Source organism: Pangasianodon hypophthalmus, chromosome 19, assembly GCF_027358585.1.
Source record: "Pangasianodon hypophthalmus isolate fPanHyp1 chromosome 19, fPanHyp1.pri, whole genome shotgun sequence".
In the NCBI taxonomy this organism is placed as follows: domain Eukaryota; kingdom Metazoa; phylum Chordata; class Actinopteri; order Siluriformes; family Pangasiidae; genus Pangasianodon; species Pangasianodon hypophthalmus.
The window spans coordinates 17,232,282-17,249,730 of NC_069728.1; the positions used below are offsets into that span (position 1 = coordinate 17,232,282).

General features: G+C 40.3%; 2 protein-coding genes across 17 annotated transcripts in view; one reads left to right on the forward strand and one right to left on the reverse strand.

Annotated features, from left to right (window-relative positions):
* afdna (afadin, adherens junction formation factor a) overlaps positions 1-8,960 on the forward strand; it is a 126,260-nt gene extending 117,300 nt beyond the window's left edge. For 7 of the 16 annotated variants that reach the window (XM_053242124.1, XM_034313668.2, XM_053242120.1 and 4 more), the window contains 3 exons: positions 1,420-1,936; positions 6,453-6,537; positions 8,566-8,960. In XM_053242124.1, the coding sequence (XP_053098099.1) occupies positions 1,420-1,936; positions 6,453-6,537; positions 8,566-8,722 (759 nt within the window). In that variant the 3' untranslated portion in view covers positions 8,723-8,960. The remainder of the gene's footprint in view (positions 1-1,419; positions 1,937-6,452; positions 6,538-8,565) is intronic. The other 9 variants (XM_053242125.1, XM_053242132.1, XM_053242130.1 and 6 more) reach the window with 3 other exon arrangements.
* Positions 8,961-9,182: 222 nt separating this feature from the next.
* On the reverse strand, positions 9,183-16,129 carry LOC113532136 (dual specificity protein phosphatase 23-like). The gene is made up of 2 exons (XM_026923321.3): positions 14,989-16,129; positions 9,183-13,707 (listed from the first exon to the last, which is right to left on the reverse strand). Exons 1-2 carry the CDS (start codon positions 15,259-15,261, stop codon positions 13,507-13,509), a joined length of 474 nt encoding a protein of 157 aa, XP_026779122.3. The 5' UTR covers positions 15,262-16,129; the 3' UTR covers positions 9,183-13,506.
* Between the last annotated feature and the right edge of the window lie 1,320 nt (positions 16,130-17,449).

Below are 17,449 nucleotides of genomic sequence, written 5' to 3' on the forward strand. Positions count from 1 at the left end.
TCTAATGTCCAATTGCATGTCGTCACAGTGATCCCTGTCCTGTGTTTCTGATGTGTCCCCACCCAAAAAAACCCCATGAGTCACTTTTATTATAGAGTCCACCATTTCCTTGGGAAACCATCATCATTTCATCCGACATTGCTTTGGGGACGTAGTTGGGGACGGTCCAACCGTCCCAGTCACCCCCATTCTGTCATCAGTGACGTCCCCACCGCACATTAACCCAGGGTCATCCATGTACAGAGACCAGAGCAGCCCTTCCTGTGAAAAACCTCAAAATGCCAGCCAGATCGTCAGAGACGTAAACTCCGCTCACTCAAGTCTTCCCACATCAGTTAAAACCAGGCCCATTTGTTTAAGCGCTTTAGCAGCAGCAGTAGTTGTTCTCATCTTTCTGGCGCCTCCTAGTGGACCCACAAGGAAAAGAAGGGTGTAGAACTGAAGATTTATCATCATGCAGCTCTAAAACCTAGTTAATAATTCCCTTAAGTTTATGTAGACTTCAAGTTTACTAGTCAAAGATCAGCAACATCTGACTCCGGTTAAAGGACATGCTGGTCTATAACAGTCTCTACGTTTATACCAAGGAACGCAGCAAATCTGTAATCATATTTCAACATCCAGATTTGAATTTTAATAGCGATAGGATGTTATACCTTGTTTGTTCATCACCCTGGTCATATTGTACAAGAGTTATTATTATCAATCACTCAAAAGACAAAACTCTTGCTTTTCTGTAATTTTCCATCACAATGGCATGACTTCTCTGAACAGTGTCTGATTTTGATGACATCACCATAATATCAACCAATAAGAATTGGACTAGGTCTGATGCTGCATTCCACTGTACTCTAAACACTGAAAAACCTCGGGCCAGTTCCACCACCTGCTATAGCTCTTTTATTAACTGTATTAGAGAATTTGCAAGTGAAGGTGTTACATTAGAGACTGTCTAAATTTTCAGCGCTAAATGCTCTTGGAGGACATTAAAAGGTCAGGCATTTCTCAGGTCCTCTTCTCATGCTTCTCAAATTTGATGATATTCCATATAAAGCATCATTTTGCTGTAAGCGTGCGTGATTTTCTCATCAGAAGCGATTCATTTCGGCTGTGAAAAATCTAATCTTATCCGACTTCCTTGTACGGTGGAATGCAGTACGACTCCATGTTTATTATGGAAAACCCACTTTTCAAAATCCAGTCAAATCTCTGCAGAAGCCATTGGGGAGGAATATGTGATTTCCTGCCTAAATATTACACTTCACTCACTCAAAGAAAATGTCACATTAAGGAAAAAATATGATTTTGCAAAGTCGAGGAGCAACGTGAGCAAATCAAGCAAATCAGGTAGATGAGCAGGCAGAGGCTAGTTAGGCTAGCTGAGGCGGCTCTAACTGGCTCTTCCCCTATTCCCCTCAGAGGAGACAGGAGGAGGAGTACTACACCCGCCTGGAGGCGGAGAGGCGCCGGCAGCACGAGGAGGCCGAGCGCAAGCTGCTGACGCCAGAGGAGCCTGGTCTGTACAGACCTCCTCTCCCCCGGGACTACCAGCCCCCCCCTCCTGCCACTAACACCACCACCACCACCACCAACCCTCCTCCGACCCCGCCTCAGAGAAACACCTCGTACCTCAAAACCCAGGTCGTCTCCCCCGACACCTTATACACTGCCAAGTTTGTCTCGTACAATGACGAGGAGGAGGAGGAGGAGGATGATGCAGGCTTAGCAGGTCAGGTTAAGCTCTCTGCTACGCGGAAGTCCTATGGCGACCTTGTGCCTGCCCAAAAGCCCCCGCCGCCGCCCACTGCGCGCAAGCCCCGCCCCCTCTCGGACGGCATCTTTCTGTCCAGCTCATTCCAGCTGCCTGCAGAGGCCAATGCCAACAGTACTGCGCCCAAGGCAGGGCAAGCCCCTCCCCCTCCCACCAAACCCAAAGGTAGAGACGCCAAGGAGAGAGGAGGGCCCCATGTCCGCCCACTCCTCCTCTGTTCTTGGTGCATTCCCGTTAATGTTTTTTTTAGTGTCCGTTTTTTCCTGTTTCTCTTTCCCCGATGAGAGGTAATTCTCTCAGGTTTTCCTCCTCTTTGTATAAACTCCGTAGATCTCCTATCCAGTCACCTACTTTATTTTGTCTTTCTCGTTTCCTTGTCACTTTGTGTTGTCTCACCTCCCTCTCCCACCTTCTTTGTTTTCCAGTAGACAATCCGATTTGGTTTATTTTTTGATCACCTATCCAAATTTCCTCTCGTACTCCCAAACTCCTCTTCCTCCAATCATCCTGGCGGTGTAAAAGCAATCGATAAAGCCCGTGATTCGCCCTGTGCTCTAAATTCACTCCGGAGTACTGTTGGTTTTGCCGGCCGTCCCATGTGTGTGTATGTGAGTGTGGGTGCGTGCGTGTGTGTGTGTGTGTGTGGTTTGCTTTGGGGAAGGCTCAGGCCTCCGCAGACTCCTGCTCGTCCGCTATCGGCTCAGGGGAATGACACACTGGCTTCTTGTCACTGGCTGTGGCGGGCGCACAGATGCAGCCCTCCTCAGTCTACTTCTGCACACTTGGCAAAGGGGGAAAAGATCTGTCAGATGAGGCACGCACTTTGTGGCATGGCTGTTTAAAGATAAATTTGATTCTCAATTGGGTAAACTTACATGTTTTTTTTTTTCTTTGCCCTGTAATGAAACTTAGATTATGATTTATTAAGTCACTAAACTGCTGGGGAAGTTAAGAGATATTTTTACCTTCAATTTTTACCTTTGTGCAAAAAAGTATTCTTCAAAGTTCTACAAAACAACAAACGTTTTAAACAGCCACGCACAAAAACAAACAACACATATAATGCATCCCGAATTAACAGATGCCCAGTGTATTTGACCTTGCATGCAACTTGCAATCAGCTTCGTATTTCCCCCCACCAAGTGGGACCTGCTGCGATCCGAGTGCCATTTGTTCTGATCAAGGGACAAATCACTAACCTTGCTTATCCATCAATTTAAAAAAAAAAAAAAAAACCCGCTGTGGCAGCATCCCTCCCTGCTCAGACTGACAAGATTAATCTGACCGTGTATCCATTGCTGGTTACTGCCTGCGCTTTGCTCTGCTCTGCTCTGCTCTCCTAAATCTCTGTCTGCAGCGCTGCTCTTGCCTCCTGTCTGTCTGTTTCTGCACTGTCTGGCTGTCCTGTCCCGTCTCTGTGTGTGTCTGTGTGTGTTGCATCATCACTGCATATTGCACTCCTCCTTCCGTCTCAGGAGCCAGCGAGCTTCAGGTGAACTCTCAGCACCTGAGGCTCTCGGCTCTGCTCATCACCTCCACTGGAGGACCATCCATTACTCTGCTGGCGGTGGCAAGAGCGCTGAGCTAAGGGACTTTGTAAACTGGGGAAAAGAAGTTTAAGTAAGGATTAAAACACAAGGGGGAAGTTAACAATGCGAAGCTGAGTTACCGTTACCCCCCTGAGCTGTTATTATTTTCCCGTAACAGCACGTCCTGAAGTGTTTATTCCTCTTATACCACAGCAAATTTGCCAATGGTTACAATTTTTAAAACTTTTTTTTTTTAACTATTTATCTGTTTATGGTTACATTTAATGTTGTTTAACGTCCATGAAGCAGGTTACTTCCTGTTATTACTTACATTATAGCAGCTATAAACAGTCTTTCCTCACCAGCCTCGCTTTTTCTTACTCTTGTAATTAATATTGCAAAAAAACTGCAGCTTGTCATGTTACCAATAAACTACAAAGCTCAAATCCTCCGTTCTGAAGACTTTCCCATGACGAAAAAAGCTGACACTGGAGACTTCTTCCATAAAATGTTAAATAAACGTCTCCAAGCTTCACCTTATCAATGATTAAACATTTTTATTTGTTAAATGACACGTTTTTTTTTTTCTTTCGGGCTTAGATTGCGTGGAAGCGTCAGCTATACAAGTACCTGTGAATGAGCTGTTACCATAGAAACGATGAAGTATTAGAACGAGCACATTAATATAAACCTGTGATTTGCCTTGTAGCCAGAACTAGTGTCAGAGCTGCTGTTAGAGAAACGTAATCAACACCTTCTGACCCAACAGCATGGAAAATTCAACAATTGCTGTGGTATGAAATACTTAGGAGTTTCATTGCAGTGGTCTTTTTTTTTTTTTTTTTTAACCCAGTTTAATCTGAGCAACCATGTAGCCTCTTTGGCTCTATGACTTCCACCGTCAGCGGAGTGACTTGTTGGGTCACAAGCGTCAGTGTGTTTGTGTCTGCTCCACTCACACTCCCCCTCCCAGTCCATTTCATCATCCAAGAACCTCAACATGCATTTGGATGGAGGTTGTGACATCACAACCACCGTGCAGAGTAAGATTGATATCCAAAGGTTGTAGATGGAGACACACTGTTCCTTGCCCTGACAGAGAGACAGACACACGGACATGTGAGCCCGATAGATGATGCCTTGAGCAGGTCAGAGGTGGAGGTCACTGTGAAGGCTGGCGGTGTTCAGTCTTATTAGCCTAGAGAAATGCTAGCCGTCACTAAAAGCCTGGATTTCTGTAACAAAGTCAGTAGAGAAGCACAGTTAAGTTTATTAGTAGGGACGCACCAATCCCATACTGAGAATTTAAAAATAATTCCCATCCACATGAACAGTATTTTTGAAAATATCTTTGTCCACACAAAAACAAAAATGAACAAATTGTGTCCCGTGTTCTATGTTCAAGTGCCATAAATGTGTTCATGGCATGTACAGGAAATGTCAGTAGACCAATCGCACAAAATCTGATTTAGTCTAACAAAAAAAACTTGTTTAATGATTCAAAACACTGATTTCAAGTGCAAGTGCACGGGAAGTGGGCGGTTCTTGGCCACGATGAAACGTCATTATGGCGAGACGCTCTTGCAGTAGCTACTTGTCTGGTTTGCGAGACTAAATCGGATTCTGTCTGATCAGTGTTTTAACATTTCCAATACATGCCATGAAAACGTGTGATGTTGACCGGCAACACGTGTATGGCACTTGAACATAGAACACGGGACACAAATTGTCCACATCCATCACGCCAGTGACGTCTCGCCCCAAACGGGAACAGAAGCTTGCGGAGAGTCGGTTAGGGTTACGGAGAGTATTTTAAACTCAACACCACGAGCAAATCTCCTGAGCGCAACTGCCTTGTTTCCAGAATTAGCAGCAAGTCAGCGCCTTTAACTACAGCACACTTAATCAAATATCAACGAAAGTGTCATGCCAGAGAAGTTTACTCACACGCGTGCAATAAGGAAACAGCTACATCTCAGCTAACCTTGTTAAATAACGCAGTCTTAGATATCATTACGACTGTTTGATTTCCAGAAGCGTTTGAGTCATCTCCGATAATGACTTCAGGTATTAGAAACTAATGGAGTCCTGAAAAATTTTTCGTCTCAGTTCTACAAATTAAAACCACAGGACAAGAAAGCAGTGTGAAATTATTAACTACATAATAAACTATTTTCAATGGTAGAAGAACAGCTAATTTTGACACATTTATTAACATCGTGTGCTGACACCTCAGTTGTTTCTCAGTTTAGTTATCAATATCATTTGGAGAGCTAACAGTAGCTGAGCATTCCGCGCTAAACTTTAGTACTGGCGTGTCACGAAGGTGTCGTTTCACATTGTGTTCTCTAAAATAAACTTCTGTTGATGTTGGTAGTGTGGAGAACGACAGTGACCTGGAAATCTCTTCTTTTTTCTCTTCACTCTGTGTCCTCGGTTCATGAACTTTACACACTGCGAGAAATCAACTCCAAAGCTTCGTAAATACTTGAAATGGCTGATATTAACCATAAATATTTGAAACAATGTCTCCTTGGTTTCCAGATATACTAGTATCAGGTGTAACATCACAACTGGAATGTCTGTCGACCAATCAGATGGCTGATAGCTTATAAATAAAACTTTTGATTGTATTATATTAGAGATTTTTAAAAGCGGGATTGGTGCAGCCCCGTTTCTAGTCCACTTCGAGGTCAGCGTGTATGTTAAAAGCTCATGTAGGGATGTAGTTAAAACGAGTAGCACTCTGTCAGTTGACCTCCACCGACGACCAGTGATCCACAGACCGTGCTTCAGAAGGCTTCAGTACTAACCCCGCCGGCGTGTTCCAGCCGCTCAGCTTCCGGTCTGTGGTAGAGGCAGCTTGATGAACTGCTACCAAAAGCTGCTGGGTTACGGATACAATTATGACTAATGATATGCACGTTCATTTTATTATGATTATACGGTATGTGCTACATGTAATGCACATTTACGTTAAGTTTTCCTGTAATTTAGCGTGATTTAGAACCCAGCAGCTTTTGGAAGACGTTAAAACACTGCATATGTTATTTCGCGTGATATAATGTGATGTATATTCTGTAATTCAATGTGTGTTCTTTTTTTTTTTTTTTTTTTTTTTTTTTTTAAATCATTTACCAAAATGAAAACAGGGTTTAATTCGTACACTGGAAACACGACGGGAGTTGTAGGATCAGGGGAAGTTTTCAAGGACCCACGAGAGAAATGGACAAAAGGGTGAGTAGCTTACACAAACAGAACGACGCCAGACACCTTCATTACGAGCAGTGAAACTTTCAACAGCGTGTCTGCAGGGCCTTCAGAAATCACTCCGTTTCAGACTTTATCTCATAATCAGCACTTATTTTCACTGAAGTGTGAAAACATCTTATCCTGAAATTGTGAATTATTGTCAATTTCAAATATTTTATCTCAAGTTTACACACATCTTTAACATTTTTTTCTTGCAACTGCAAGTTAATATCACACATTTGTGACGTTTTTAAAATCTCTTAATTGCAAGTTATTTTCATGCAGCTGCAGTGTTTTTACGTAAATGTGAGTTAGTCACGCAGACTTTTATATCTTGTAATTGCGAGTTTTCACGTAACTACAACTTCTTTTCTAACAATTGCAAGTTAATGTCACACAATTGTGAGTTTTTTTAACCTCTTAACTGCAAGTTATTTTAATGCAACTGCGACTTTTTTTATCTCGTAGTTATTTTCATGCAACAACTTTTTTTTCTCGCAATTGCCACTTACTGTCTTGCAGTTGCGAGTTAATATCACACAACTGCGACTTTAGCACGTAATTGAGTTTTCACACAACTGTTTTTTAATCTTGAAACTGCGAGTTAATATTAGTCAATTGCTATGAAAATAACAAAAATTATTTTCGTTCAGCTGTGACTTTATTTTGAAATTATCACACATTTGCGACTTTCTCATTTAATTAATTGCATGTTTTCACATAACTTTTTTCTCAAGTGACTTTATGTACTTTATGTATTGTAATTAGGAGTTATTTTCATGCAACAGTAATGTTTTATCTTGAAATTGCGAGTTAATATCTCACAATTGTGTTATTTTTACACAACTGCAAATTTTTTCTTACAGTCTGTCTTACATATTAATAACTTAATATTTCACAACTGACTTTTTATCTTGCGGTTACTTATTAATATCATAATAATTAAACCATAACAAAAACCCAGCAGTGTGTAAACAAGCAATATAACCTAGCTGAAGTGTGTTTTCAGTGGGAACTGGCCACTCCAGGGGAATGGCTTAGGCTGAACAGTATAGCGTGTTGCCGTGGTTTGGTTAGGGGTTAGGGGTCGTGGTTTGGTTAGGGGTTAGGGGTCGTGGTTTGGTTAGGGGCCGTGATTTGGTTAGGGGTTAGGGGTCATGGTTTGGTTAGGGGTCGTGGTTTGGTTAGGGGTTAGGGGTCGTGGTTTGGTTAGGGGTTAGGGGTCGTGATTTGGTTAGGGGTTAGGGACCGTAGTTGGGTTAAGGGTCGTGGTTTGGTTACGGGTTAGGGGCCGTGGTTAGGGGTTAGGGGTCGTGGTTTGGTTACGGTTTAGGGACTGTAGTTTGGTTAGGGGTTAGGGGTCGTGGTTTGGTTAGGGTTTAGGGGTCGTGGTTTGGTTAGGGGTTAGGGACTGTGGTTTGGTTAGGGGTTAGGGACTGTAGTTTGGTTAGGGGTTAGGGGTCGTGGTTTGGTTAGGGTTTAGGGGTCGTGGTTAGGGGTCGTGGTTTGGTTAGGGGTTAGGGACTGTGGTTTGGTTAGGGGTTAGGGACTGTAGTTTGGTTAGGGGTTAGGGACTGTAGTTTGGTTAGGGGTCGTGGTTGGGTTAGGGGTTAGGGGTCGTGGTTGGGTTAGGGGTTGTGGTGGGGTTAGGGGTCGTGGTTGGGTTAGGGGTTAGGGGTCGTGGTTTGGTTAGGGGTTAGGGGTCGTGGTTGGGTTAGGGGTTAGGGGTCGTGGTTTGGTTAGGGGTTGGGGGACAGACTATAAGCGGAAGCACAAACTTGCTCTAACTCACAACTGCAAGATCAAAATTTGCAACTGTGTGATAAATCTGTGTAATATTTTCTCACATGTGGAGGAATCAGTCTTCCATATTACCTTATTTATAATAGCAAGAACAATATTAATATTAATCAGGACATATTTACCTGTACAGAAATATATCAGCGCTGCTTATTAATCTTTCGCTGCACGCTTTCAGACTGAAGTTGTGGATGCTTTTATTTTTTGTTTCAGTGGACCAGACCAGGAGAACTCGATAGCCGGAGCGCCTGAGAATCTCACGTTTAAGGAGCGTCAGAGACTTTTCTCACAGGGAAAAGAGGTTTCCAACAAAGTCAAGGCCTCGCGCAAGCTCATGGAGCTGGAGAACGAACTGAACACGAAACAGTAGCTAAGAGCTTTTTAGCGGGACTCAACACTAATCCCTGACCCAGCACTGGAAAGAGAGAGATTCAGCCGGAGCTTCCCTTTGTCTTTTTTGTTTCTTTTTTTTCAAATTCATTTTGATTTGTATGACATAACTGGACCAGTAAGTATAATTTTAGCATTCAGAGACAAAACTGCGTGATTTTCCCTCCAGCGTATCAAATATATAATAAAGCACTGTACAAATGTTTTAATTATATTAATGCTGAATTCAAATGGCATATTTTTGGTTTGTGAAATGTTAATTCTGAAGAAAAAAAAAAAAAAAAAAAAAGCAACGTGCTCTCTTCATGTTTTATTTTTTTTAAATATCACTGATCGTAATGTGGGATGTTTTATGGTGGTGTTTTATCTGCAAACTTTCCACACTTGATTTTTTTTTTCTTTTTTTTTTTTTTTTTTTTTTTTCTTTTCTTTTTTTCCCCTTTTCTGGACATTTCTGGACATTTCTGATTTGGACCAGTTTCCTGTCTCCCAGTACAGACATGTAAGAGAGCGAGGTCGTTCCAGATCATTCGCCCGTTTGTTCACTTACACGGTCGGACTTTTTGGTGTGTCCCTGTAAACGTTTTAACACTTAGGCAGAGTTCATGAATCTCGTTGAACGTCGGTCTTCCTCTGGCTTCAGGATCGAGAAGAGGAGGTTTGTGTTTATATTATAATTCCAGAGAGAGCGAAAGTTTCAGTTTTATATTTTTCTATTATAATAGTTTCTATTATAATAGTTTTCTATTTTCCCACTTTTAGTTTTTTATTATTATGAAAAGGATGTGATTTAATTGAAGTGAACTGAACGGATGTGTGTTAGTTCAGCTGAGGTTAAAGACGTGATGTCAGTGAAGAAGTGAAAGGAAAAGAGACGAATACAGAAGCCTTGCTTTTGCAGGTATTTATTTGAACATTGTAACGGTTAACTAGAAGTCAGGGCCACGCGAGTTGGAAATTGATTAACGAAAAGCAAAAAGGATTATTTCATCTTTTATTTTTTTCCTTTCTTCTATCATTTTCAGACCAGCCCTGATGTTATAACGTCATTCTGAATTTAGCTCCATTTCCCTTGACCACAGTATTGGAGTTAAAGTTGAACATGTGGTTGTATATCTCCATTGACACTCTGGACTTGCTGGTGTATGTGTAAATTATTTTTTTTTCCAAGAATACACAAACTTTGTAAATTGAACCAATACATAACACTATAGTGTCAATATTCCTTCACCTTTTATTTCTGCTTCAGAAATGTAAACTGACATGTATACACACTCATACGTTTATCACTTTAGGTTCAGGAAGAGTTTATTTGATTTCATTTTAATGGTTGTTACATGTTAGGCTTTTGTAAATCATAAATAAATTCAGATTTTACAAAAAAAAAAAATGCTGTACTGTTTGTACGCGTGAAACACAATCTTGACTTATACACCTGCGTAGTAAGACAGGGCGATGTGTGAGGAATAAAACACCTCGGGAGATGCACCTTATAGGAAAATTATCAACAAAGGGCTTTCTTTTTTTTTTTTACATCCTGAAATATTTTATTCCTCTCATTACCACAGCAGTTTGCCAACGACTACTATTTAAATAACCATCTTTTTTTTTATCCATTTACACTTACATTTAATGTTGTGGAACATCCACAAAACAAGTTGTTATAACAGCTATAAACAGTCGTTCCCTCACCAGCCTCTCTTTTCCTCTCTATTGAAGTTTATACGAGGAAAAAAAAAAAAACAGCAAGAAAACAACAAAGCGCTGACACTGGAGACTCCTTCCATAAATATTATATAAACATGTCCTTACAGAAAACTTCACATCATCAACGATTGCATGTTTTTGTTGCATGTTGTTTATTCCATTTATGCGGAGTGTCCGCTTTACGAGTCCCTGTGTGAGCTGTTACTATAGAAACGATAATCTATTAGAATGAGCGAGTTAATATAAAACTGTGATTTGTAGCAGCTGTTATAGAAAATTAATCAACACCTGACCAATGAGAATCCAGAGTTCAACAGGGCTGTGGTATAAATTTCTATAATAATTATGATTTTAATAAAAACATCTATACATAATAATGTGTGTATGTACACATATATACACACACAGTACTGTGCAAAAGTCTTAGACACCCTATTTTTTATTTTTTTTTTAATACAAACTTTGTTATAGATTTTTTTAATGATTTCTACATTGTTGATTCAGTACAAAAACATTTTAGATTCCAAACATTAGTTTTCCAGCACAAAATGAAATGTTACAGAAAAATGTTTGTATGTCAGTAAAGAAAGCAGCAGATTCCATAAGAGACACTTTTCAGATAAAAACATAATGAAGGCTGCTGGGTTTCGCTGCAGAAATAAGAAGCGAGTCGACAGTCAAAGTCTCCAGAAGAACTGTGGCTGCTTCTGCAAGATGGCCTAATGGATAGAGAGTCGGACTTGCAACCTGAAGGTGAACCTGAAGGTTGTGGGTTCGAGTCTCGGGTCCAGCAGGGATTGTAGGTGGGGTGAATGACCAGCGCTCTCTTCCACCCTCAATACCACGACTGAGGTGAGACCCTTGAGCAAGGCACCAAAGCCCCAACTGCTCCCCAGGCGCTGCAGCAAAAAAAGGCTGCCCACTGCTCCGGGTGTGTGTTCACGGTGTGTGTGTGTGTTCACTACTGTGTGTGTGCACTTGGATGGGTTAAATGCAGAGCACAAATTCCGAGTATGGGTCACCACACTTGGCCACAAGTCACTTCACTTCACCTTCAGTAACACTTACAGCTCATTTCCTTATAAAACTGCACACACTGCACCTGAGACTGCTATTTATTTTTAAAAGCGAAGGATTGTCACACCAAATATTGACTTTGTTTCATTTATTACTGTTTACTGCTCTTTATAGTATTTTTTTTAATGTAGAAACATTTAGTTTAATTATATTTGAAGGCATCTTTGCTCTACAGCATTTCTTTGCATGTGCCTAAGACTTTTGCACAGTACTGTGTGTGTGTGTGTGTGTGTGTGTGTGTGTATATATATATATATATATATATATATATATGAGATGTTTTGGTGACACTGACTGACTGTTCCTAAGGCTGCATGACAAACCTAAAGCCTTGTTCCAACAGAAGATGACGTAACACCTGAGGTATGTGACATTTGTGTTGACATAAGGGTGTTATGACACTTTCCAGGCTGACTTAGGCTAGAACGTCATGGCGTCATGAAACTCATTCACAATTTTACGTCGTCAGAAATCCAGATCACAACATTAAACTCTGATGAGAAGTCTAGATCATCTGACAGTACTGCAACACGCCTTAATAAATGTCTGTGTAGCGTTGTCAGTTGTCATGCAGCTTTATAAGCACCGGACATTAAGGGAAGAGTTGGCAGTGTTTTGGCCGTACTGCTTTACTCAGCCTCACCATACAGAGGGTGTGGAGTATAAAGGTTATATTTCTCCTCTCATACAGTGAGGACAGAAAGCGCACACACACACACACACACACACACACACACACACACTAAGCTTATACAGTATTTGGACACAATGTTGTCATAGAAACAGCTTGTGTTTCATAGACGCACCCTGAGTTATGGTGTGTGTTTGCATGGGTGTGCACGTCTGAAAAACCTGTAATACAGAGAGAAGGATTTGGTTTGTGTTTGTTAACATGAACCGCTTTCAGTCAGAACAGTGTGAGGAATAATCAGACCTGCCGAGCTCGGAGAGGTAGATAGTCCCGGAAACAGGGAGTACAAACTTAGTACAATAATAATAAAAACATACAGTACATTTTTTTTTTTTTTTGATATTGTCGTTTCACAACTCTCATCTAATGTCCTTCGTGGAAAGTGTGAAATGTTTCCACATGTCTAACTGTTTAATGTTTTTTTCGGCATCTTCGGTGTCCGTAATTCTGGTGCATCCCATGTTATAAATCTATACTTGTCTAATGTTAGCTACGTTTATTGGTAGAAAAAAATTAATCAAAATTATAGAAATTGTTTATTGATTAAAAAAAATTATTTAACAGAAAATTCATAGTTCGTTAATGTAAAATAAAATCTATGTCAAGTCCTCGGAAGTTCATGCGTATGAGTTTGAAGCTGCTGATTACAGCATAGTGTGTGTCCAAGTGGGTTTTATTTTTTTTTATTTTTTTTTTTTTTGCTTCATCAGCAGCAAGAAGTTTATTTTTACCTACTGAAAAAAAATGAAGGACTGAACAGTTAACATGCAAAATTACCACTGACATCTTACCATCAAATTCGTACTGACGGCTACGACGACTTTTTGTTACTGACACGCCCCAAACTCTGAAAGTAGGGGTTTATAGCAAAACACGAGTTCCTGAGTTGAAATTATGACGTGATCGCATTCAAGTGCTCTCACCTTGTAATTACGATATTTCCGATAAGACTTAAAGGCAGCTTTTGAGAAAACGAGACGAACGTAAGATGGAGGAAGGGGGCGGGGCTTTCACAGGGTCAGTTAATATCAGAGAGTTGAAATCAATCGTTCTTGATTCATACACTGATCTGTCATTTTTTTTAATTGGGGTGGAGAAAGGGGTGTATTTCTGAGTGATAACTCGTAGCAGTGTACTCTGATGTTAAGATGCGTCACTGCTTTGGAAAATGCGAGGTCTGAATAACGGAGTTAGCCAACACAATCAGACATCATAAGACGTCTTCTAAAAGACTGAACACAACCACAAGCTTTGTGCCTGGATTCAGGTTGGTGTTTGTTTCCCAGGGTTTACAGAGCAGTCTTTGGGTTGAGGTACTGCTGAAACTCCAGCACGGCTCTCTCCTGCTCGCGCGTCTCTATGGATCCCGGACGAAGTGATCGGATCACTTTAATCGCCTCCGCTCCTGAGATCTTCCTCGTCTTCACCAGGTAGCAGGCCAGCATGGTTCCTGTGCGGCCGAGGCCGTGTTTACAGTGCACCGCAACCGCCTGAGGAACAAACAACAAAAGATTTAGACCTGATTAGCATGATAACTGCTGAAATGATGATTCAGGAACAAAAACCTCATTTCATTTTTAATCAATAAAACAAGTTGTTGAATTTTTTTGAATAAAAACAATCAGCTCCTTAGTCACGTTATACTTTTAAATAAACATAGAGAATAAATACACAAATTAGGGGTGTGGTTATGGAAATCAGGACTGAAACACTTGACCTTTGATGTATTTTATGCTGTGAGACTAAATGACTCTGATCTTGACATTAGACCTGTAATGATTATACAAATTTCACAATTTTCATACAGAAAACTGCAGCTGTCACTCTTTTCTGTTAACTTTTTAACTTCAATAAATTACACATACAGATATTTATCAACACTGAACACATTAATACATCTGTCCATTTTCTTTCTTGTTTCATTCTTCTTGTGTCCATTTTCTTACATTTTTCCTTTCAGTAATTCATCATTTTTCTTTCGTCTTTCTTTTTTCTGCCTGTGTTTTGGACAACACGAAAAATGTACTACAGCCAATCTACTATAGCAAAAAACTAGATTTAAAAAAAGTGTAAATGTCGAGTGACCTCCTGACATCTCCACTAATTACTCCAGTTACACGACAAAATTAAAATTATTCAAATATGACGGCACAGTGACTTAATACTGAGAATAAACGATATTCATACTGAATCTGCTTGAGGAACTCATTTCCATCCCACCATATAATCACGAGCAGTTTAAAATAAGGAAGCAATAAAAGACTTTAACATGCTGTTTCAGGAAAGTAATCAACAACTGGGGGGGTGTGATGCAATCCGACTCAAAGCAGAGTTCCTGCAGTCATCAGAAAGCTGATTATTTTCCTGTAACAGCACAGTATTTTATCACACACGCTTATTTATTACAGAACGACACGTCGTACTTTTCCGATTATAGTTACATCCGAGAAGTAGGTTAGTTCCTGTTATCGTTTATAAGCTATAAACAGTCTAACTGAAAATAGTGATTTGAATCAGTAAACAAGCTCAATTACAGCCAGAACTACTGTCAGAACTGCTGTTTTAGAAAAGTAATCACCTTCTGACCAATCAGAATGAAGAATTAAACACAGCTGTAATATAATATATGAGCATTATTATGATTATGGTTAGTTGTATAAAGAACATTAGGGCTTCACTGACTCATACTTGCAGTACAATTTTGCTGTGGCCAAGTGTGTGTGTGTGTGTGTGTGTGTGTGTGTGTGTGTGTGTGTGTGTTGCAGTCTCACCTGTCCTGTGTTGGCCTGTTCAGTGACAGAGATAAAGGTCTGAATTTGACTCAGACTGGGTGGAGTGAAGTCCACCATGGCGATGTGGTGCAGTGTGAGATCCGGAAAGCTCTCGTAAGCCGGCGGTTTGGATTCACACAAACACACCAGGTGTTTAATCCCATTATCCAGTAAGAAGCGGTAATGAGCTGGACTGGAGGGCCAGGCCAGTCCTGCCACCTTATTCACCTCCACCCAGGAGAAGTTTGGTGGGGTGCAGGAAGTGTCCTCCATCTCTCTCTCTCTTTCTCTTCCTTGTTTCTCTCTCACTTCTGTCTCTGTCTCTCTTCCTTCTCTGTGTGTGTATCTCTGTCTCTCTTCCTTGTTTCTCTCTCTCTCTGTCACTTCTCTCTCTTCTTTGTGTTTTTCTCTCTCTCTCTCTCTCTCTCTCTCTCTCTCTCTCACTTTCTCTGTGTGTGTCTGTCTCTCTTGTTTCTCTCTCTCTCTCTCTCTCACTTTCTCTGTGTGTGTCTGTCTCTCTTGTTTCTCTCTCTCTCTGTGTGTGTGTGTCTCTCTCTCTCTCTCTCTCTCTCTCTCTCTCACTTTCTCTGTGTGTGTGTCTGTCTCTCTTGTTCCTCTCTCTCTCTCTCTCTCTCTCAGAGAACAAAGGGCAGGCCTTTAATTCCGTACAGCGACCAGTTAAACGCGAGCACTGACTCGTCACAGGAATTCCGGCTCTTTTCAATGAGTCAGATCATTTGACTCAGCTCACCGAAAAGAATCGACTCTTTCGGCTCCCAAACGGCACTTTGTTTTCCTTTTAAAAACGGACAAATTTTGAGATGTTTTCACTGACTGTCCTTTTTATGGATGAAATTGTTCCATGAAATCTTGCTCTACTTTTTAATAAATACAATTACATAACTTTGCAGTGGATTTATTAAAATATATTAATAATTAGAATCAGTCGCATTTTCACAGCTGAGTCAAACAAACGACTCAGTATTCACACTAACGAACAATACAGATGTTGGAAAGATGTTTCAGTGGGAATGTTTTTGATTAAATTACACTACAAGAGTCAAGCAACAGCTACAAAAAAAAAAGAAAAAGAAAAAAATGGCTCATGTAAACGAGTCGGTTCTTTGATTCGGCTCTTTCGGCTGAACATCGAGAACAGACTCAAAGAGTCGACTCGCATATATGAGTCGTTTTCCCCTGTAGCGAATCGCGTTTAATTAATTAACTGGTTTCTGAAAACAATTATAAGTTTGGTTCTTCTTTTCATTTCGACACCTGAAATCCCACCTGTTCGAGTGAAGAGTCATTCACGAACGAGTCGGTTCTTTTGTGCGAGTCAACTTTCAATGATCACCTAAAAGAGCCGACTCGCGTCCATGGCTCGTTTTTTAACGTAACCAATGTAAATAATAACGTTTAATCAACTAATTTTTGATAACAAATTCCTTTTTTCAGTTTGACAACTAAGATCCCACCTGATGTGTCGCTCATAAACGAGTCGGTTCATTTATATGAGTCGGTTCTTAATGTTTCCCCTAAAAGAGTCGACTCAGAGCCGACTCATCACGAGGAACCCGTTCAGTAATAAATTAACCTACTGGACTTCTGGCTCCAAACACTCTGCACCAACATCTCATTTCGCTGTTAAACTAGTCGTTTCTGACCACCACATTTAAGCTTCACGAAACACACACACACACACACACACACACACACACACGTGAATTCCCGGAATGCTTTCATGTAACACAATCTGAGTCCCAAACCACTTGGTACAGATCACTAAGTGCACTTGGTAGGATGTATAAGGCACTAATTAGCAGCCCACATAGTGCACATATATAGGGGATGAAAGATCACGTGTGAAGTTTCTTTCTCGAATTACCCGGAAGTGACGTATTTGTTATTCGATCTCTAACTAATAATAAGCAACCAGCTAAAATTATCCTACAAAATTTCAGAAAAGCGTAAATACAAATTGTACCTTTTTTTTGTAGAACATGCCCAGAGGCTGCTGTTTATTTGTTTTGGTACTGTTCATTTGAGTAAACAAACAAACAAACAAACAAACAAACAAATTCTAGCAAAAATATCTGTTCTCTTATTATTGACGATATTAATGAACATTTTAATGTAGTATAGAAATGTATGTTCACGTCTATATTTGATCAATTACATTTTAATAATGACTTAAATTCATATTCATAAATGTGAGTTATTAATTAGGTAAGATACTGTATTTTATTTCTTTAAAATGAAAGTTTATTATTATTATTATTATTTGTTAGTAAGTTAGTTAGTTAGTTTGTCTCCAAAGAGTGCCAGAGATACAGAACACAGAAAACATTCTCATTATACAGGTAACCAAAGTTACTTATTTTTACTACTGTCTTCCTTTTCTTTCCTCCCCTTGATTACACAGCTGTGAGTCAAACACATAAACTCATGACTCACTATTCAC

What these genes read in the sequence shown, in the direction of transcription:
- LOC113532136 (XM_026923321.3), bottom strand. Translation starts at nt 15,261, where the DNA reads ATGGAGGACACTTCCTGCACCCCACCAAACTTCTCCTGGGTGGAGGTG. An exon ending in AACAGGCCAACACAGGACAG is followed by an intron (nt 13,708 to 14,988) that starts GTGAGACTGCAA and finishes TTTGTTCCTCAG; the next exon opens with GCGGTTGCGGTGCACTGTAA.